Genomic DNA, 21,565 nt, shown 5'->3' with positions numbered 1-21,565 from the left:
TACTAATTTATAGAAGGTTAATGTGGTTTGTTGAAGAATTCAATTCAGTCCAAGTGTTTTCAACAGCCAGTAAGAGAGAGTACTTACTGTAGAAAGAATCTATTTCAAAATGACAGGACTTCCCTGTTCTTCTTCCTCTTTTTGACTATAATATGTCAATTTATCAAGAAAATACACTAGTTTGCACAAACTCTTACCTCTTTGCTAGGAAAATAGAATAGGGTTCATTTATTCATCTTCTTTGATTAATTCTACCAAGTCTATTTCATTGTTCCAGTCCCACAAAATATGAGGAAGTTTTTAAATTAGCAATTTCTTTCTGAAGTAAAACACCTCAGTATTAAAGTACCATGGATTTCATGGACTGGGTGAAATGCCTGTGTCTGTATGAATTCAGAGCACATTTTGAAAAAGTGAACTACTTTGAAAGGAACAAAACCAATATATTCTTTCTAGAAAATTACTAAAAGCTGACCTGTAGCTAAAAAAATACCACGTTTATTGACAAGGTGGTGTACACTACTGAGGTACTTTGCATTGCAATAGTTCACTTACTGCAAAAGTAAATGAACAGCTAAGGTATTACCTCAGGAATTTATTTTTTTCATTTCTGCATTTACACAGGCACTCTTCCATCCAAGTGGCAGATAAACTCTGGAGTAAACTGAGATAATAAAATTCTTGAGTGTTTTAGTAAAAATATCACAGCAGAAACATCCTCTTTGAGCAACTAAATAGAAATCATGTACTTTAAAAAAGTTAGGGACATCATTAGGGAAAAATAATTCCAGTGAAACCATCAGCATTATAGGATCGGTGATTATTCCCCAGTGGAACATGCAATTACAGCTCTGCTCCTGCTGAGGTCATAATTACTGTTATCCATAGGGTGGTGGTTGTATTTACTTTCCTGTCATTAATTCACAGGCTGCCTTTGGATTGGACAGTGAAAGACAACCCCACTCATACGTACAACATGACTGCTACAGTGACTCTCCAGCATGGGGAAGAATTCATAATCTAATGAACGTCATTACAAATAAGAATTAATTCTCACACGAGAATTCTTCTAAGAAAGTTCATGGGATCTTCAAATCCAACAGCTGCTCTCTGTGACTATTTTAGCCTATGCCAACAAACAAACAAAAGCTGACAAACAGAAGATTGCTGAACTGGCCTGACTGTCTCTTTATCATTTCTCCTTACAGTTGTGTTGAAATAGACACAGAACTCCAGTGTTACACAATTTTCTCTGATTTCTCTGATATAACTATCTTATGCAGCTGATTTAGGGTAATTAAAGAAGCTGGTATATTATCTGCATTTGAACACATATGAATGATTTGATAATTAGGAAATTGCTTTGAAAAAAGAAAAGAGATTCTACCAAAACTCTGAGAAATTCACTCCTTTCTGGATTTCTATAAAGCTTGTGTATTAACAATTCATATCCAAATATAGCTTAAAAATTCTGTTAGCATACTAACACATCCAATAAGTGCTGAATTTTCCTAAGTGAGGTTGAGAAGAGGCAAAATTAAAGGAAAAGCTTAAAATGTTGTAGACAGCATTAAAATCTACTACCAACAAATAAAGTAGAATTAAGAAGGAGCCTTAATTGCAAAATGTTATGAAGTAAACAAACCAACAAACCTGCACAGCTTGTCATCATAAACAGTATCGAAGTGCTGGGGAGTGCAGGTCAGGAGGTAGAGAAGATATTTTTTTCTGTGTTACACAATTACTTGCTTGAGTGCCCCAGGCACATGAAAGCTTTATCCAGGCGTGCTTTGCATCAGGGACATGACTTTTATCTGTAGATTCTATGATTTAGCAGAGTTATGTCCCTTGGAAAAGAAAATATACCTGTTTCCTACAGGACAAAGCAAGGCAAAGGTAATGTTTTGCATTAGAAGTGATTGTGTTTGGTTTTCAGTATTTGATCACCGGGGCGAGAGGGAGTGGAAAGCATGAAAGTACACAGTCAGTAGAGTCTGTGCAGAGGAAATAGTACAGACTACAGAAACTCCCACCAACCACGAATTTTGGAAGGTTTTGGCAGCTTCTGCTTTTCCCCTCATGCTTGAGAACATTTCAAAGGCAAGATTACAAAGGACGACATCACATGTTCAGTTCCAAACTGTAACTGGGGCTCCGAGGAGCGGAGAGGGGGCAGGTACAGAGGCAGCGCCCGCTGTTTTTCAGGATTCACTTCAAAGCAGTTACCTTCATACCTCTCTGTGCAGGTAAGGATCACAGCCCAGCAGATGATCCACCGCCTCTCCATTTAGACAATAAGGAGGAGGATTAGTTAACCTGAGACTGCGTTACCAACCTGTGCCTCTGACCTAAATACCACAGTTAAGCAACAGTGTTTTGTGAATGTAGGACTTCAGGCAGGAACTGGACTGATACAAACCTGGCACGTGACAGCCTTTGCTCTAATCAAGTGCTTTATAAACATGCAGCTCCAGTCTTGCACCTATGAATTATGAATTTCTCAATACATCCAAGGGGTAAGGTTGTCACACACCAGAAACCCCAGGTCACAGAAAAGACCAAAGTAGTATCACCTCCTTAAAGCAATGTGACTGAAGACTTGCACTAAACCTCCTACTCTTTCGTTTTTCCCCTGGGAGTATTTTCTTGGCTAGAAACCTATACTACATACTGATCAAGATGTTCACCTTGTTCTTACCCAGTGGCATGCCTAGAGTGCAGATAAGAAAATACTGGAAAAAAACCCATAACCAACCTCCAAAGTAAACCAGAGTCGGCAACAACAAAATGCTCAAACCCCTGCCTTTACATCTGTTTGAGAATTTAAATACTTGCATTGGCAACTACTTTCCACCATTTAAAACTTCATCTCTTCCAGGAAACTAGAGAAGGGAAGAGAAGAAAACTACCACTATTAGGATATTCCTTTAGCTGAGTCTATCATCTTTGTTAATAGCCTCTAATGAATAACTCACTCAAGGATAAACATGCTGGCACTATTATTTTGTCAGCAGAGTCAGTATGATTCAGAGGAGAGCAGTCATATGACTGTCACAGTTTCTAAGTTGTCAAAACCTGTGGGAAAACAAAAATTAGTAGCTGAGAGAGAAGCTTAATTCTCACTACTGCAAACAACTCAGCAGCCTGTGCCTAATTCAAAATACATACACACAAACTTAAAAGGGAAATATTACTATCCAACAGAAACTAGAGCAGACAGGTTTCTCTTGCCTGAGAGGCCTTAGAATGACAGAGAAAATCACTATAATTTATTTATTATACCAACTTGGCTGAAGTAACAGTTCTTTGACACACAGTCCCTCTTCTTAGAAGAGTCTTAAATCATGCTGACTTTAAAAGTACCAAGGTGGACACAAGAGTGCATCTAGGCATGACAGCTCATGCTTCCTACACCAGACTTCCCTTTTGCATCCTAGTCTTTTCAAATGGGTGATAACAGTCATCAAAAGTTAAATGTCTGCACACATGGATCACTGCCCTGGCCAGAGGACTGGAACCATTCCTATAGAAGCCAGTGACATATGGTTTCCAGAATTTGGAACTGGTTTTTTTGACCTCTTGGGGTCAAGACAAGTTGATTCTAGGCATAAATTTTACTACCTTATCAAAGGCCCCTTTGTGTAAGTTTGTGTGACAGGGTTCTACAGCTCTGGAGGGAGGAATGTTTACCAGCAAGCAGCAGGCTGAGGAGATTATTACATGCTGAGAAGCAGCATGTCAAAGTCTCCCAGGACTGGCAAGCTCTGGAGACCAGTTGTTCTGTTAAATCCACCAGAACTGATAAATTCAGAACACCAGAAGCCTGCTGGCTGTGTACACAACCACTACCCACATCAGTATCAACCATGGGATGCATTAACTTGGATCATTTACAAGCAGGTAGTGCCTGTTACATGCAAAAAAAACCAACCTACAGGATTACATATACACACCTAACGAAGCAAAGCACTCTTCAAAGGACTTTCTAAACTACCTACCTTGGAGTCAGAGGTCCCAGAGGTGGGGCCTGGCCTCCCAGTTGGTACTCCTACAGAGTAATTATGAGTGTGTAAGTGAATGTGTTGTGTGAATAGTTATCTGCTATTAGTAACAGCTCTAGTAACAAAAAAACCTTCTGTTTGCTGTGATGCATATGTCTCCCAACTTGATCTGCTATCATGGAAAGGGGAATTAACAGAATCAAACATCCAGCTACATTTTCAGTTATTTCTTGGCAACACTAATCCCCTGTACCCAGGACTGTTGCTGTCACTGATTTAATCTGTCATATGACTTTCTCAAAAAAGTACTTGCAGAACTTGCTTTATGTAAGATCTCATTTCCAAGACTTCCCTGGAAGTCAGAAAATGGAACTCCAACTGTTCATGATAGGAACACTGTTAGCCAATCTAACCAGTTTTTGCTAATCTGCAGAATTTGGACTCTTCATTTGAACACCAGCATGTGCAGAGATTAATCATCACAATAAACCAAATAAATAGAAGGTTAACACCTTTAGTTGGTTTTACTTATGAAAGGCAAATTTAGGAAAGGAAATACTTCTAAACAAGATTCCTGCTGATGCTATTGATGATAAGATTCTAGAGAGCCTGAACCTTTGTTCATGCCTGCTCCATTTCTCCATTATTCCTGGCAAAAAAACCACACATACCAGCATAAACCTTTTAAGTATTTCAAGCAGACCTTTGGCACATAAAAGTATCTCCCATGCATATGCAGTACACCTACTAATTGCATCACTACCATTGAAAGTTGTGCCATTATTAGTCAGTTGGAGAACTACTCCCAGGAATCTTAGAGCTGTTAGGAAAGCTTTTAATGATCTCATCTGACAATATGCAAACTAAGCATTAATGCCTCAGGAAGGACTCTTTAGCAGGAACATGTTGTTGTACGTGCTACTATTCTATTCTAATAATTTCACTTTACACTTCCATGATTTTGCTGTTTGCTTCTTTAAAGTAACAATTCCATGGAATTACAAACTGGCAACTTCGGTGCCTAGCAGCTTCTTTTCATTTGTCCCTTTTTACTAGTTCAATACAGGGATGTGAACACCTGGAAGTTTCTCTTTAAAAACAGACAAACATGATGGTTATTACAACATGAGAGCAGGTTGCTACAGTAATGCTAATAAAAATCATCCTCTGGACTGTTTACACTGCTTTGCATAAACTCCTTCAAGTGCCCTGAGCTAAACAGTAGCTTTGTGGTTCTGAAGGTTTCTGCTTAGATGGCTTAGCAAGGTCTTGCCCTTTGCTGCAAGCTACAGGATTGCACTTTCAAGATTTTTCCCTTCATTTAAGTGTTTATAATCAGGAACTTCTGGAAATTTCAGTCACAACTGACTGCCAAGCCCTGACAATGAGTTCTTATGCTTTGACTATTGCCTGAACAGAACTGTGGCTTAATAAAGAAAGTTGTTTTTTTTTTAACAATTCTTTCTCATCCAGTAAATACCGAGTTTCAAATATCCAGGACAACTTCTTAAGAGATTCTTGGCATCTTAATGGAAAATTTCCCTTCTATATAGCTAAAAACGAGTCATTTAATACTTTGAGCACCTCAAAAGTGATGCTACATCACTAAAATGCTTTGAACTTACAAAGCACAGTGTTCTCTCATTTACTGTTTTTCTAGCTAGTACTTTGCATTTAATGTGCATTGGTTCACTCCTGTTGCCAATATGAGAAGGTGCCTTGGACTGAAAAACATCACCACTTAGTGCATCTAGAAGACACACATTCAGAAGTTGAACTTTCTGATGAAAAAAAAAGACATAAAATTATTCTGAAACATCAGTATTCCTTTGAGACAATAAATATCTTCCATTTTTCCTGCCAAACTTTTATTGTCAGAGAGAGTGCATGTGGGAGATATTAACTATTAAAACTCTGTTTACAGGGAAAATGAAAAGCAAAAGTTTGACAACTTCAGAAAAATAGTGACAAACACTAGCAATGTTTTACTTACGTAAAGCAGAGATAAAAGGAAGCAAATTACTTTTCTGTCTCTCATGAAGCTGAAAAATTGTGGAAAAAATTGATTAAAAAGTTACTACCTCAGCAAGTAGTACAGGCAGTTCTCTTCCTGGATGCATAGGCAGTGCCTTGTTCAAACCAAAGAAGAGAGGAATAATAGGCAAAGCTGCCCATTATTATTTAAACTACTTGAGATAGGCCAAAACCACTGAGCAGCCAGTATCAGCAGACAATCATTTGACTCTGAGATTGAGCAAACTCATCTTCTGACACTGAAGGTCAGTTAATGCCCAAGGAAGGATTCACCAATGAGATTAGCCCTACCACTAAATTCTGTGTGGGAATGGACCTCCCAAACCTGAAGCAGTTTTATTATAGAGTGAATCTTCACTAGTTCTTGAAATCTGGTAAAAGGCCTAATCTGGTTCTCCAGCTCCAATAAATACTCCCTAATCTCTCAGGTCTAAGGGTGGGCTCTAGAAGATAGGGCTGAAAGGTACAATCAGAGTCTTCTTCCTCAGGTGGTATCACTAGAAATTATTTAAAAGGTTTGATATATCATGAAGATAAATTGCCTCTTCTTTGAATGAGAATGTCAAACTCCATACTGAAACTATGTATTAAAATTGGTCACATAGCTTAGATCTTTTCTATACTTGTCTTAAGATTGCTAAAAAATGCTTAAATTTTACTTGTGTAAACAGTTATCTTTCAGGTTTAATAGAACTATTTTAAAGAGCATATGCTTATTATTTTTTGTATATAAAATAGTTCAAGAATTATGATTTTAGAGGAGGATTTATTAAAAAATACCTTAAAATATATTTTCAAAATCTGTAACAAAATAATGACTCATCAATCTTTAATATTAAGTTCTTGCCAAAGCAGCTACAAGTCATCAGTCAAAATATCTGTACAGTATTTATCTGTAGAAATAACAGAGCTTTAGAATACAAAGCAATATAAGTACCCATGAAAATATAAATATATTTAGTAGTATAATTTTAATAAAAATTTTTAAAAATAAATTTAGTCAATCATTTCTAGGACTTGCTTAGTCTCCAAACAATCATATCTGAACTGAGCTGAGCTTCTGCTATTTTCAAAGCAATTTTCTGGTAGAGGGCACCATTCATAGTTTGATTCATACTTAGCACACTCTCTTCCCGCTCATTCTGAAGCTTCTTCCTGAACTGCTGAACTCCTTCCTCAGTGTCCAGTAAAGAAGCCAGAGGAGTATTATCCATTTTCTTGCCAGCCTCATTCCCCCATGTAAGACTGTTTTCAGCTTTACTTTCTTTTGAGAAGAAAGAACTCTTCAAGGTGAGCATTTCTTTTTCCAAAGCCAGTGCTAACTGTTCAGTAAGTACACTTTTTCTTCCAGATCTCAGGAGTTTTACACGGCAGCTTGGCGGGAGAACTCTAGTAAGGCTATGAAGGCACTGGAACACAACAGTCAGATTTCTGTAAAAGAAGATTATTATTATTATTACTATTATAATTACTACCTTATATCTTTAAAATTCCATAGTGGAAAATAAAACAAAGCTACTTGAAAACAAAATAGAAACACTTATGCTGATTATAGTTTTAAGTATCGTGTGTACTTTACATACAAGAACAAGCATTTAGAGGCAGAAAAAAAATCACTTATTCATTGCTTGTCACTATCAATAGGTATGTACATGCCTGTTAGGTGGCCTACAGCTTGTCTTTCTTAAACAGAGGGTGCACTTAAAATTAGATATCCAAAATTATTAAGAAAGTCAAATAAAAGTGCTGGTAATCATCAGGAAACCTACTCTCCTGAATAGCAGTGTAGTATATATGACACAAGGACATATTCCTTGTTCTAAGAGAAATGTAAAGTTTGTTAAAGTCTTATTCCCAGTGTTTGCCCTGATAAACAAAGAAAACCTCAACCCAAAAAACCCCAAAGCACCCTGAAATAGTGAGTTTTCTCACACAGATCAGAAAGACGTCTTTCCTTGAAGTACTTCTATCTCAGTTTAGGTATCTTAACATTCCACTACTTGTAATGTATAGTTTATTTGGTTTCTGAAAAGCTGTGAAAAAAAGAATAGTCTGTAGCTTCCACCTATCCTAGCTGGATAAAAGGTCAATCCAAAGACAGGAAAAAAAGATACAGAAAGTAGAATCATAGTTACACCATAAACATGCAGCTCACTAACTATTAATGCAAAACAGGATCAAAAGTGAATAGCACTAAGTAAATTAACTTTTCAAAAGGAAACGAGTCTTGAGACTTAAACTTTTACTGACTGATCTCTTAAACATTTCAGCCTGTCCTCTTACAAAAGGAGATCAACTCCTAATTTGAGTAAAAGACTGAACCTCACTATAAAATACAGACTCCTAAAAGTTCTACCTTTTTTTTCTTCTATTTTTCAGCTTGAACTCTTCAGGACAGCAACATTTGTCAATATTCAAGAAGTACTTTTTATGTTATAAGCCTTATCCAGCTAAATCATAAATTATGGCAGTATTACTAGCTTGCTTAGCCTGGCTCAGGAAATTTTAAAAACAGTCCTTCAAGAATCTACATAAGAAATGAAATCACTGAGACTCTTCCAATTATTTCCTTTTCATAATCATGGCAGACAGGAAATAAATATAGCGGAAACATGTGCAAAATGAGACTAAATTTATGTTGCAGTACTAAAATAAAAAATGACCTAGCAATAAATTTAAACTTAGTATAATTTGATGTTTGTGGTTTGGTTGGGATTTTTGTTTTAATATGCCCTTAAGGATTTTTCTTTTAATCAACACACATTGAAGAAAAAATTATACATTATACTAAGAATAACGTAAAAAAAAAAATAAATATAAAATTAGGACGTAGCAAAATGAAGAGAAGAAACAGTACCAAGCAGATACTACTGGAGACTACACTTATTTGTAATTCTAACTAATTCTAATTGATGTTCTAACCTAGACAAAATTAAACAATACAGTTCAGGTTCTGTTGTAGTTCTGATCTGAAAATAATTCTCTTATTGCTGATTGTTATCATATCATCATATTGGAAGCCTATTGGTTATGATTTTGGCTGCTGTTTATGGTATCAGTAGGAAATAGTGTAAAGACTAAAAAAGCATTGTATGGAATGATGAATATATGCTATGCTTCGAGTGAATCTACCTGCAAAATATTGTTAGAACCCCTTCAAATGGATTTTTCAGGCTCCAGTTAAAAACTGCACCATACACATTTCCTGCTTTATGACAGAATATGTTGTCATGGCATTCCTTAAATGGTGTGCATTCCATTTCTCCCAGTAACCATGATTTTACTGGAGTCAATGTGCAGTCAGAAGACATAATCTGAAAGGAGAATCTGACAGCTGTTGCAAGTACAGCAAGTATATCTTCCATGGCACCTGCAAGAAAATATAATAAAAAGATATTTGACCCAAATATTTTGATCATGCTCCATGCATTAAATGTGTTTAGATTTTTGGCTCATACTTCTAGTTTTTCATGAAGCATTTGCACCTGCATTCAGGCATCCTTTGGGAATTTTCTTCTCACCTAAATTCTTACACCTACTTGTGTCAAGCAAAAGAGTTGATTAATGGAGCACCACCAATATAATGAAAGCTCTTAAGATAAACATCACCTTGCCAAAAGAAGGCTATTAACAGCCTCCTGGGATAGTAAGATGACGTCAGTTTTAGCAATGATACAGCATTAAAGGAAGAAAAATTAAAATTCATTGCAAACAATCAAAAGGATATTTCTTTTTGTCAGTGAAAGCTCAGTTAAAAAATCAATTCAATCAGGAACATTAAAAGAAAGGAAAATGAATGACCCTAAAAGACATGTAGATGAGGAAAAGCTTCAATTACTTGGGTATTATTTAAGAGGTAAAAACCCCATATATATATCTCTATATATCTAGATATCTATATATATATATATATATCTCAGCATTCTGTACTCAGACACCTTCAAAATTATCTTTTCCAGATACCCTTCAGCATCAATGCTAGCACAAAACCCTACAGCAACTCCATTTTGAAAAATGTTCCATCTCGTATTTCACCCAGCTTTTAAATCCCAAAAGGCCTATGCAGTTCTTGTTCAAAGAGACAGATGTGATTACACGTTGAAAACTTAGTTTGGCATCACCTAGAATAACCAGAAGAATCAAACACATAAATATTTATGAATCCAAAGTATAAATCTATTTACCTGTACAGTAACTATTATCCCTTAACATCTTTACTGAAAATCTTCCATTTGAAATATCTTCCATACTTAACAAAATTTTCCCACAGAGTACAGTAATGTGTTTGCTCTCCTGTGAACCGTCATTCCCGTGTTTTCGCCTCTTCGCATGTAGAAGAACTGCACAGCAGACACGATGAAACGCCAATAACGGTGAAAGGCTGGTGACAGCAATGACTGTCTTTGCTCCATCCAGATGAACCCCTGAAGGTCTCTCAGGAAACTCTTTTTTCAGATCATCCTTGCTATGTAAGTCCAATTTAATCTTTTTTGGAGGCGGCTCAATTTGACATGAGGAGACGGCCAATGCTGAGAAGGCCTTGTTCAGCTTGATGATTTTACTTTGACACTTGATAATTGGAGAAATTGAAGAGACGTCTTGATCCGTCACTAAAGATAAGCTGACATCATTCAGTGACCTGTGAAAATCCATACAATACCACTGCACTCCCAGTTCATATTTTTGCCGTCTGACACAGAACCATAACTCTGCAGATATGTACAGACATTTAAGACTACCACAAATTCCAATACCATTCCAGGTTAAGTCACAGAGTGGGCAAAGAGTATAAGTCCTTCACATGACTATTTCATCTAAGATTAGTATAAAGATTTTCAAAACGTGGACTGAATTTTCAAATAGCTTCTAGGAGTTCAATGCCTCACTTTAACTGAAAGAATTTGGATGTTTAATTCAGCCAGAAAAGGTTGAAAATTCTACATAACCTATGCAGATACTCTATCACATTCGTAAATTATTTTTAAAGATTTAACTTAAGTTTTAACAAAAAATTGCAGAAAGTATCAATTCTGCCCTTTTGAGGACTAAAAGCCCTTCTGATGATCTATATTTTTATAGATATTAAAATAAAATTGAATGTAGAGTAAAATAAAAGGTTTAAGATACCATTACCTTAAACATGCAGCAATTTCCTGAAATGTATGAAGTACTTTATTTATTCAACACAGGGTTGTTTCAATGAAATCTTAATATTACTGTTTCAGATCCTCTCTCAATGAATACATTATTCTGTCAGTCAACTCAATCTCAAGATGTCACTGACATTTGAAAGTCTTACAAATCTCTAATTTTCTTTACAGAGAGATATCACCACCTCATAATGCAATCTAAGACATCACTGCAATCTTGCATTAGTAGGAAGAACAAAAATAATCTATAAAGAATTTCAGTGTTAGGAATGGAGAGAAAGCAAGCCCTTTACCCCAAAAACACAGGTTGTTTTATTACAGTACTGATTTAGAGTCCAGAAGACCCAGGTTCTGCTGCTAGCCTGCCAGGTAACTTTTGACAAGTGACTTCTCCACAGATCTTTTCTCAACTGTAAAAACAGGGGAGAGGACTAGATATTGCCGCTGGATTTTAAAATCTGAGGATCTTTGAAGCTATACAAGAATGAATCATTTAATTTTCAAAACCAAAGTCATCACCATCAATTCTAAAAGAACAAATACTGGAAAGGCAAAAACAATCTCTTGCCTCAGTGGCTCTTAGCAGGGGCTGTCAAGAGGATGAGGTCAACTTTCTGGTAAAGTTACAGCAATCTGGCAGTTGAGAAAGAAGATACCCACAGCTCCAGTAGAATGGCCAGAGGGTGTAACAGGTCAGCTCCCTCACAACCACTTGAATGATTTTCAGTGGCATCAGTAGTCTTTGAGCTCACCCTTAACACAGTCTCAGCTATACTGCTTGTGGGAACATGGGTCAAACGGCACGTTCTGACTCCACCAAAGTTTACATTACATAATGAACATCGTAAATTTATGTTTCATGTAATCCTGTTTTTTCAACCTGTGTTGCAAATGAGTTCCTTCTCTGTAAGGGGGAAATGACATAAGCAGTATTTACAACTGAACTGAGTAATTAAAATAAACAGAATAAACAAATAATTGTAAAGATGACAATAAGAACAAACAAATTATTTTGAAGGTTTAAGTATTGTATGGCTGATCATTATATTGTTCTACATAATTTACACAATACATAAGCTTTGCAAATACTTTGACTGGATACTTGACTAGAATAGTCAAAACTTAAGTACTTATTAAGTTGATGAGAGAACTTAGTATGCTTTCTTTTGTGCTTCTTCAAGTAAATCACTCTCTAGGAATGGCAAGTAGTTAACAGTAAAAAATCAGGAACTGTATACTTTAAACAGAGCCTTATTTATAACATATACTGATGTCAGCATAGCTATGTCAGCATGGACTGTAAAGAACCATAATTTTTGTCAAAAAAAGAAGAAAACTTCTGTGAAAAGTTTCTAGTAATTATACTTGCACAACTGATTTCTGGCTATACAATGTATTTTTTTGCACAGTGGTAGAGAGAGACAAGCAGCAGCAAAAATATTGACAGAGACACACAAAAAACCACTTTAAATACATGTGTTCAAAACGCGAAAAATCAAAGCTTAAAAATCCACTCTCACTACTGCAGACCTTAACTTGCATATTCGCTTTCTATAAAATTACCAATGAAATTATTAGATAAATTTATATACTTACCAGTGAAAGGATTCAGTTAGTTTTACTCCAACTACCAAGCTGTCACCCACAACACGCTGCCACAATTTCTCTGTGAAGTGCTCTGGGATTTTAGACGCCAATGGTGTCTCTTCACTAAGAGAATGAGGAGGATTTTCTACATCATCCCAGAGAGAGACAAGACCTTCCTTACAGAAAAACGGGGGTTTTAGGTAAATTAAGTAGAGATACTGGTTCTTTTTATACACACACACAATGATTGCTGAAAGAGCTTTTCAGATACATAGAATGAAATATATAAACTAGTTTATTCTCAACAACAGGTTCAAAAGATAGAACTGCATATTCCTAAAACACATGATATCATGTAAAGTAAATCTCGTTCTCTCCTTGTGAACATCATAAATCTTGACCTGTCATACAATTAACTGTCCAAAGAAGATTTAAGGTGCTAGAATTTATTCTATATTAGTGCATTTATTTGCTCAACATTTTATTGTCCAAAGCTGGCTAACTTGAAAGGGACCACAACAGTAACTGAAAGGCAGATCAACTCCATTTCAATTAAACTAGGAGGCTTTTCTGGAGCAATATATTAAGATAACATTTTCCCAACCTCCATCACCTTCTCAGCCCACAGTTCACTCTGCCCCCATTATAAAATCGATTTTTCTCACACAAATCTATGACAGCTCATTTTTTGTAATGTGTTAGATCACAGACAGATATTCAGTCTCTAGGCAACTGTGCCAATTAGGACTGTACACTCCCCTACTGTTTGTCACTAACTCTGTTAGAGGTTACTCCTCCATACAACTCAGTTGTCAGGAGGTATTGTGCACATCAATTTCAAGGAAAGACAAAAGACAACCAAATTCACTGTTAATTACATACATTGGCAAGTTAAGATAATGGACCAAACTTAAAAGGCAGACTAATGAGTTTTGATAGTGGCAACCCCTACTGGTGAAAGTAATAAGAGGTTGAGGGCAGCACCCTCTACAAATGGCTCAGCAGAATTCAGAAGTGATCTGTACCATCTTCTGCATTTTACCTCTTCTGCCTTCGGTAGAACATGGGTTCTTTCTTCAACAAGATCTATCAGTGCTCTGCAAGATTCAAGAATAACCCTCTTTTGGAGTTCTAAATGCTGCTGTAGCTCTCGAACAGAGGTGAAACCTGCCTATAAAAGATAAAAATCATCATTAGACTTATGCTTATGTCTCCTGCAAAAAAAGAAAGGTTATTGCAGATATCAAAATATCTTTTCGGCTTTACATTCTTATGCAAGTATCACAAGCCAAGATCCTGGCATTCCTCAAGTAAAGTTTCTAAAGAATTTTGGGGCTATCTCAAACCATGACAATGTTCATGTCAGGCTACTCAGTTGCAAAGTATGAATCTCAGAATCTTGGTCTCTCAATATTAAATCCAGAGTTTAAGATAAATATGAAGGTAAACTATCAAATTATGTAGATATTCAGATCTTTCATTATTAATTCTGCTTTATATTTTCACTGATAGCAGTTTCATTTTCTTATCAAGATTAGCATTGATTATTGGTCAAGTAAATAAGCTGAAGAGTTGGGAGATTTACAAACAGACATACATGCTGGTTATGTCTCTGTTAAAAAAAACCCCAAACAACAAAACCCCAAAACAACAACAACAAAAATACAAAAAAAAACCAAATTAAAAAGCATGCCAGCACCAGTTTCTCGGGTTTTAAGAAAGCTCCTCCAAAGCTATTACCTGGAAAGCAAGATCCTAAGAAGTCCAGTTCTGCCAAGGAGTGAACAAACTTACCACTGGAATGCAATACCAAACTTCCCTCTTCCCCATCCCCTCAGAAAATCCCCAAATCCCCCCAGGCAGGATGACACATAACACCAATACAAGCCTGAATAAAAAAAACAATTCGTGGAAGCAAAGTGATGTCCTCTGCTCAAGCTGCAATGGCAAAGGGCATTTAGAACAAGTAGCACTCAACTCTGTAAAAAATTTATCTATCAAACTATGCACCCAAGTACGAGATTCCAAGAAATATTCCAGTGCCAGAAGACAGAAATGAAGGGTTAAGAACAAAGATGAGTCTACAATACCTTCCTAATTGAGGTCATCAGAATACTAAACCATCATTTACTCCCATTGGAGTCAACTCCTGAATAAACAACTGAGTAACAGAAAGCAAATGGGGAAGCACAGACTGGGAAGCAGTCAAAATGGCCAAAAATTCACTGCTGTGTGCTTGCTGACCAAGTTGACTTTTGGAAGCCCTTTTCCCTCATAAAGCAACACAAGAAAGAGACCTGAAATTTAGCACACGGCAAACTCAAGACTGAGGAGTGCCCACCATCAATTCTCTCTGGCACAAGGGACAGGCACATCCTTTCTGCTATGTGCCAAGAGGTACTGCACAACAAGCATAAGAAGTTCCAAGCTTTGCGCTGTGAAACTAAGAAAATAAAACTAGATCCCCTGAAAACAGAAAATAAACAAGAACATAAAAACAAGGCAGTTCAGAGCCAAACGCAACAGAGCTGTGAGTAAATCCAGCATTATAATCCTTCCAAAACTGTAAAGTATTTGGAGAGGACAACAGACCAGTGGACATAAAGATACTTCTGACTTGTGGTATTTCTGCCAAAACAACCAACTGAAACCATGAGAAACACTGTAACCTCAGCTGTTGAAATGTATGTGCAGTGCTCTGCCAAAGGATGTCTTCTTCAGAAGATACTAAAACACATGTTAAAGAAAAATAAATATTAATAGAAGAAAAGGCTGGATTCAGGCCCAAAAGACTGTATACAAGATAAATATAGAACAGTTCAAAAATGCACGAACTGATCTATTTTTCAATTTCACTACCTCCAAAACACAACTTATATATGACTGTGTATAACGTAAATGCAACCTACTTATATAGTGGACCATAATTCAGTCCTGCCAAAATTTTCACATGGCTAGAAAACAGCTGTGCAGACATGAAACAAGGGTAAAGCAACAGAGGACGAAAAAGGGCTGCATCTGCTTCATTTTGCTCTAAAAGGCAAGATTCCACAGAGACTGTCAAAACACAATTTGATTGGCAATTTCTAGAATACCTGATTTTTGATGACAAATATCAGGAAGATCCACTCTGAGACCAAATAACCTTTGGAAATTCCCAAGCTAACCAGAACCCTATTGCTTAAAAAAAAAATCATCCTTGCAATTCAATTATACATCAGATTATAAAAACGAGCAAGAGTACCTCATTGTTCAGCAAATACAATACAGAACAATGGAGATGTCAACAGCAAAGCAACAGTAAGGTTAAAAAGAAATATCTGTACCTACTTCCAAATTCATCAGCTTGACAATTTCAAAGATTTACAGCATTAAAACACAGGAAGACTTCCAACTTGCTTACAGTATTTGTGCTAGCATGTGGCTTTGAAAATCAGAGATTAAAAGATCTAAAAATACTGAAATAAATGAGGTCTTATGAAGGATTCTGTGTCTGTAAGAACAACTTTATCAGCACATGATAAATGAAATCTCCAGCCAGTGGTTTGTTTCCAGCAGAACTAGTAGAAAGTGCAAACCAGATTATTCATTTGATCCTAACACAGATGCAAAAAAGCAAAAAAGCATTTTGACCACTGTTCTCAGAACAACAGCTTTTATCTTTTGGAAGAAGCACAACATCTCTTTAGACATCTTGGTTGTTATTAGAACTAGAAAAGTTGTTTCTTTTTCAATCTTTTCCTAATATGCCCTCCCTTCATTTATTTATTAACTGGCAAAATATTGCCAGTTAATTTGCTTCATTTTTAAAGGCTGGAAATAAAACTGACACAATATCTCACTTAGTTTTCACTAATTCTCAAATTATGGGAATAATTACCTTGTATCTTGCCGTTAAAGCACTTTTAGCAAACCAACAGTAACCTTATATCTCAGTCTGAGATCTGACTCAATATGAGCTTTTTTTTTTAATAATCTTCCTATTTTGCCAACTATTATGCATTTGGTATAGGCCAATACACACACTGCAAAAACACTTCTTGGTGCATATACTGGGTATTTACTACTAGGATGAAAGAGAGAAAGGCAGGTAGAAAGTTAAGCAGAAAGGCAATCATATATTCCCATGGATTGCTTGGGCTCTAGCAAGTTTCCCCCATCTTGTTTTATAAATGATGCTAATTAAAAGAAGGATACACTTTAGCTTCACCTACTGTACTTTGTAAAATTACCCTAGGAACAGGAGGAGAAACATCAGCAGGTGGTAAAACAAAAGTAACTAACTTGTGCAAAAGCACTGGGAACCTGGCACTACACAATCTGAAAGTTATGGCACGTGGAACAAAAGAAGCAAACATTCTAATTTTATTAAACCGGTATTAAAACATCTATGAGTAAAATGACTGTTAAGAAGCTTTGATAAGATAGCTTCAGCATTAGCTCAAACTTTTAATTAAATTTAAACCAGACCTTTACAATTACCCAAATGTATTTATAACAACTGAGAGAACCAAAACAAAGACAACCACTGATTTAAGAATAGATACTAAGTATGTTGTCTTTTTTTCCTGAACCACTTCTTCAATAAAAACAGCATAATTAACCTCACCCTTTAGAAAAGGTAATGATACAGAAAAATAATTTATAGAAAATATGAAGGCAGAACAGCTGAGTACAAACCTGTAATCTTCTTTCAAGAGCTTGGATAGTAAGCAAACCATTCTCTTGCAATCCTTCTGTGGCAGGAACATCATGTTTATAATTAATACCACTCTGAAAGAAAACAAAACCAAAACCAAACTCCTGAATGAATTAAGAAGCTAAAAGTAAGGTACAGGCTATTACACAGCATTATAAAATTCTGGGGGAAAACGCAGAAAACCAGCAGAACCACATGATGCCTTTTAAAAGAAAAATCTTATCTTCTGAAAGCAGTTAGATTTTGATAAAACATAATGGAAAGACCCAATTATGGGAAGCTAACTAACAAGCACTATGGCCTTAATTAAGAGCCCTTAGCCAACAGGTAAGCATTGTAGCAAAACTGTTACATATATGAAGCATTTTCAACTGCATAAATTTCCCAAAAGAATGTTGATACTATCAAGGAAGTAGATAATCTCTTCAGATAATTTATGATTACAGCAGGGAATATTGTATTCAAACTTCAGGGCATTTCACAGCACACATCCAATTTCACTTTGCACCAATACTTCAATGATTTCTTGAGGTTTTCTTAAATTAGTAAGCAAGGACTGAGTAGCTGAGAAAAGGCAAGCTCAACTTACTGCAAAGTCAACCCCTCCAAGGTCTGTTATTTTGAATGTATTTAACACGTCTGTATTGGAGTCATCCTTAAAAAGGAGTAACAGTTGCTCACTTCCAGAGCCAATAAAATCATCCACCAGAACACACTTCACTTTTTGGCATCTGGAAGCCACCTACAGTAGAAAAGGTTTTAAAATAGATTTATTTGAGATCTCATTTGCAGAAGCTTGCTTTTTATAAAGAGGCAGCTTATTCAGGTGCATGGTATACAGCAGTTTTGAATTTTAAGCTCTCACTCGCACCCCATAATTTAGAGCCTAAGTAACTCTGGGAAAAATTAGCAATTTCTCTTTAAAGATCACTTTCCAGAACACAGGTTGCAGAGATGACAACTTTTCAGAGTACTCAAATGGCTGAATTTTTTTAGAACAGTAATACTTGCAGATCAGTTAAAGGTATTATAACTTTGACAATGAGAAATATTTTTGCTTTGTTACACGCTTAAATATGCTTGAACTGTAAAGTCAAATTTGTACAATAATGCTGACAACTAAGTAGGACAAATTTTTATTTCCTGAGTTATGTAAGTATTCTTGTCAGGTTATTACAAAACCCTAGCACTTTTTCTCTCCTAACTTTAAGAAACAATACCAAGGCCTCTTCTTATTATGAAACAACACTTTTTGTTACTAGGAAACGAAACTCAAAAAGCTTTTAAATTCCAATGAGTAGTTTATGCCTTGCAACAATATCAGTTTAACACAAATTATGTAGGCACACTCATAACTGTCTTACAACTTCAAGTTCTCACACTACTGCAGTTTTCAATTAGCAGAAGCAGCTTAGGCTCAGATTCATAAGAGTATTTTTAAGACACAGAACCCCAGCTTCATTTTCAGATATACAAGCAAGCAACGAAAGCAAAACAATCTCGTACTTTAGATTGGTTATTTTAACATCAGCAACAATAACAAACAAGAACTCTAACAAACTTAAATGAGCAGTTTTTCAGCTGCAGAAATGTCAAATAAGACAACATAAACAAAAAAGATAGTGGTAAAATGGAGCTGTTTAAAGCCCCCAGTACCTGTAAGCTGTCTCTCCTCTGTACAATACAGCTATTTCCAGAGGCAAAAGACACAATAAATAGCAAATCATTGCTACTGGTTACAGCTGTTTTTACTGAACATGGCTTCTCGAAAGGAAGCTCACAAACACCTTTAGGGAGACCATTTTGGAACCAAATAAGCTGGTTCTTGTGGGTTATGGCAACAAGTGATATTCGGAGCCGCTTTTTCAACCTCTCACTCTTGCAGACGTAGACAGAAGATACCACTCTGCTGTAAGCGTGGGGCATGAAGCACGTGCCAGTCAGCATTTTCTGTGTTTGAATTGCATATCCAAAGAACTCGCTACCCCAGATGGCTCTGTCTGAAATGGAAAACTCATCTGCATCTTCACTCTCTGGCAGGCAAGCAGTTCTTATCCCTAAGACAACAGTGCCTTCACCTACAATTTCACCTGTCCATACAACTGAAGAAAGCTGAAGAGGAGCACTTTGAACCGTGCAGGTGTTGGAAGAGATGTAGAACAGCTTGTTGGCGTGTCTCCACAGCACTGACGGGCCAGCAAACAACCTGATGTCTTCTTTCAGCTCATAATCCAATTTAAAATGGAAGGACTGCTCAAATTGATTTGAACTGTGAAGCAACAGTAAAATGTATTTGACATTATTCCGTTTTTTCTTTTTCATCAAAATGCAGGGAAGAATAATCCCTGTTCTGGAATCTGTTGTGCAGCTACAACAAACCATTTCAATTTTTGAGTGACTAGCATGCATGCTGAATGCTCCAGAACACTTCTGAACAAATACCTTAGTGTCTCTGTTGAACACCATTCTTCTGACACATAAATTCATTGTTTCATCAGCTGCTCCCTCCACATGTTTTGGTTTTGACAGCTGAAATACAAGGACTTCACCATTGTAGGACAAGAGTTGTTCTTGCTCACCCAGAAGCATCTTGATTTGTCTTTATGTATATTCCTCTACAAAAAAAACATATGCATCTCCAAGGATTATTTCTTTGTGAGAATTTTAATCTATCTGGATATTTTTCACCTACAAAAGCAAACAAGAAAAAAAAGATAAATTGTTCTAGGACTAGCTGAACTGATCTTTAAAAAAACCTATGCATTGTAAAACAATATCATGAGCGACTGAAGAATGAGGTCAGTATGTAGTTTAATGTCACAGATTAAAAATGAAATTAAACAACTTTGTACTGAGACATTTAAGTAACAGAAACATTTCAGAAACACTTATTTGCCAAAGTATGAGTTCTCTGGTTATCAACAGTTGCACAGTGTAATATAAATTGATAGAAACCAAATCAAACTGTACACTTGCAATTTGTGTGATTGAATAGGAGGTGTCAACGCCATAAATATACTGAACAGACTAGAAAGCAACGGTGCTTGAATTTCCAAATTTAAGAGCCTTGTCTCAAGTATAGCGCTTGTTAACTACAATTCTTTTTTCTTTATAGCCTCGCTAAGGAGAAGGCTCTCTGAAGAAGCGCACAGTCATTTTTCGGCTCCCTCCCTTCCTCCCAGCCCACAGAAGACCCCGAGGACCTGGAGCGAACCGCAGCCGTCTCACCAAGTTTCACTCAACTTTCGGGGTCCGCACAGACGACCCTCACCCGGCTGAGGCAGCGTTACCGCCCGGCCCGGGCCACGCGAGCTCCTGCGTGAGAGAGCGGGTACAGACAGGGGCAGCGACTGCGGGCTCCGCACCAGCAGGGCCTCTCCCGGGGCCTCTCCCGAGGCCTCTCCCGCGGCGCTTCCCGGCCGGGCGGGCGGGACCCTCCGAAGCTCCCGCCTCGGGGAGCACGACGGGAGCGCGGGAGGGGGGCGGGGCCTCAAGGCGGCCAACGGCACTGAAGCCCCGCCCCCCGGGGTCACGCGGCGCTCCGTCCCCTTTTCCCGCCGCCCCTCGCGCTCCTGGAGCCGCCTCAGAGCGGGCGGCGCGGGTGGATCTGCTGGACTATGGCTGAGGTGAGTCCCTGTGCCCCTGCCCCCTCCTTGCTGCCTGCCTGCCTGCCTGCCTGCTCGCCTGCCCGCCCGCATGTAGCTGCCCGCGGTTAGTGGTCGGGCGGGGCGGGTGGCCTGGCCCTGCCGCACAGGTGAGGGGCTGGGGCTGGCTGGGGTCGCTTGGGGCCCCGGCCTTCCCTTCCTTCCACGGTCTCCCGTTCTTTGTTTCGTTTCAGCAGCAGCAGGACAAGGCGGCGTTGATCAGCGAGACCCGGCGGCGTTTCGAGGCGGAGTACCTGCCAGGTGAGCCGGGGGCGGGCGGCGAGCGGGGGATGCGGTCCCTGGGGCTTGTCCGCTGTCGCTTTTCCCCTCTGCGTGTCCGATGCCTCCTTTCCCAGGTGACTGGGTGTTTGTGCCTTTGCACAGAATCAGTTAGGTTGGAAAAGACCTCCGACATCCTCGAGGCCAGCCTAAGACTGAGCACCCCCATGT

At 37.7% G+C, this 21,565-nt stretch overlaps 2 protein-coding genes and 1 long non-coding RNA gene across 6 annotated transcripts in view; 1 reads left to right on the top strand and 2 right to left on the bottom strand.

Moving 5' to 3' along the window:
* Positions 1 to 2,355, bottom strand: part of LOC113944890 — a 71,796-nt gene extending 69,441 nt beyond the window's left edge. For both annotated transcript variants that reach the window (XR_003526871.1, XR_003526873.1), the window contains exon 1: positions 2,227 to 2,355. This is a non-coding gene — a long non-coding RNA (uncharacterized LOC113944890). The remainder of the gene's footprint in view (positions 1 to 2,226) is intronic.
* A 3,473-nt stretch (positions 2,356 to 5,828) lies between these two features.
* Positions 5,829 to 20,852, bottom strand: FANCB (FA complementation group B). 2 transcript variants are annotated; one of them, XM_027647271.1, is made up of 9 exons: positions 20,675 to 20,852; positions 19,128 to 20,159; positions 18,061 to 18,213; positions 17,453 to 17,545; positions 13,815 to 13,943; positions 12,782 to 12,948; positions 10,220 to 10,674; positions 9,168 to 9,405; positions 5,829 to 7,466 (listed from the first exon to the last, which is right to left on the bottom strand). In XM_027647271.1, the coding sequence occupies exons 2-9, from the start codon at positions 20,058 to 20,060 to the stop codon at positions 7,046 to 7,048; spliced, it is 2,589 nt and encodes an 862-aa protein (XP_027503072.1). In that variant the 5' UTR covers positions 20,061 to 20,159; positions 20,675 to 20,852; the 3' UTR covers positions 5,829 to 7,045. The 2 variants fall into 2 exon arrangements, with proteins under 2 accessions (XP_027503072.1, XP_027503064.1); XM_027647263.1 differs by having other exon boundaries at positions 20,700 to 20,852.
* Positions 20,853 to 20,996: 144 nt separating this feature from the next.
* MOSPD2 (motile sperm domain containing 2) overlaps positions 20,997 to 21,565 on the top strand; it is a 32,703-nt gene continuing 32,134 nt past the window's right edge. Inside the window, exons 1-2 of one of the 2 annotated variants that reach the window (XM_027639598.1) lie at positions 20,997 to 21,097; positions 21,310 to 21,376. In XM_027639598.1, the coding sequence (XP_027495399.1) occupies positions 21,089 to 21,097; positions 21,310 to 21,376 (76 nt within the window). In that variant the 5' untranslated portion in view covers positions 20,997 to 21,088. The remainder of the gene's footprint in view (positions 21,098 to 21,309; positions 21,377 to 21,565) is intronic. The other variant, XM_027639609.1, reaches the window with a different exon arrangement.

This window comes from Corapipo altera, unplaced genomic scaffold (assembly GCF_003945725.1).
Source record: "Corapipo altera isolate COAL_440 unplaced genomic scaffold, ASM394572v1 0, whole genome shotgun sequence".
Taxonomy (NCBI): domain Eukaryota; kingdom Metazoa; phylum Chordata; class Aves; order Passeriformes; family Pipridae; genus Corapipo; species Corapipo altera.
Note: the sequence above shows the minus strand (reverse complement) of the source record. Positions and strands in the feature narration are given on the sequence as shown.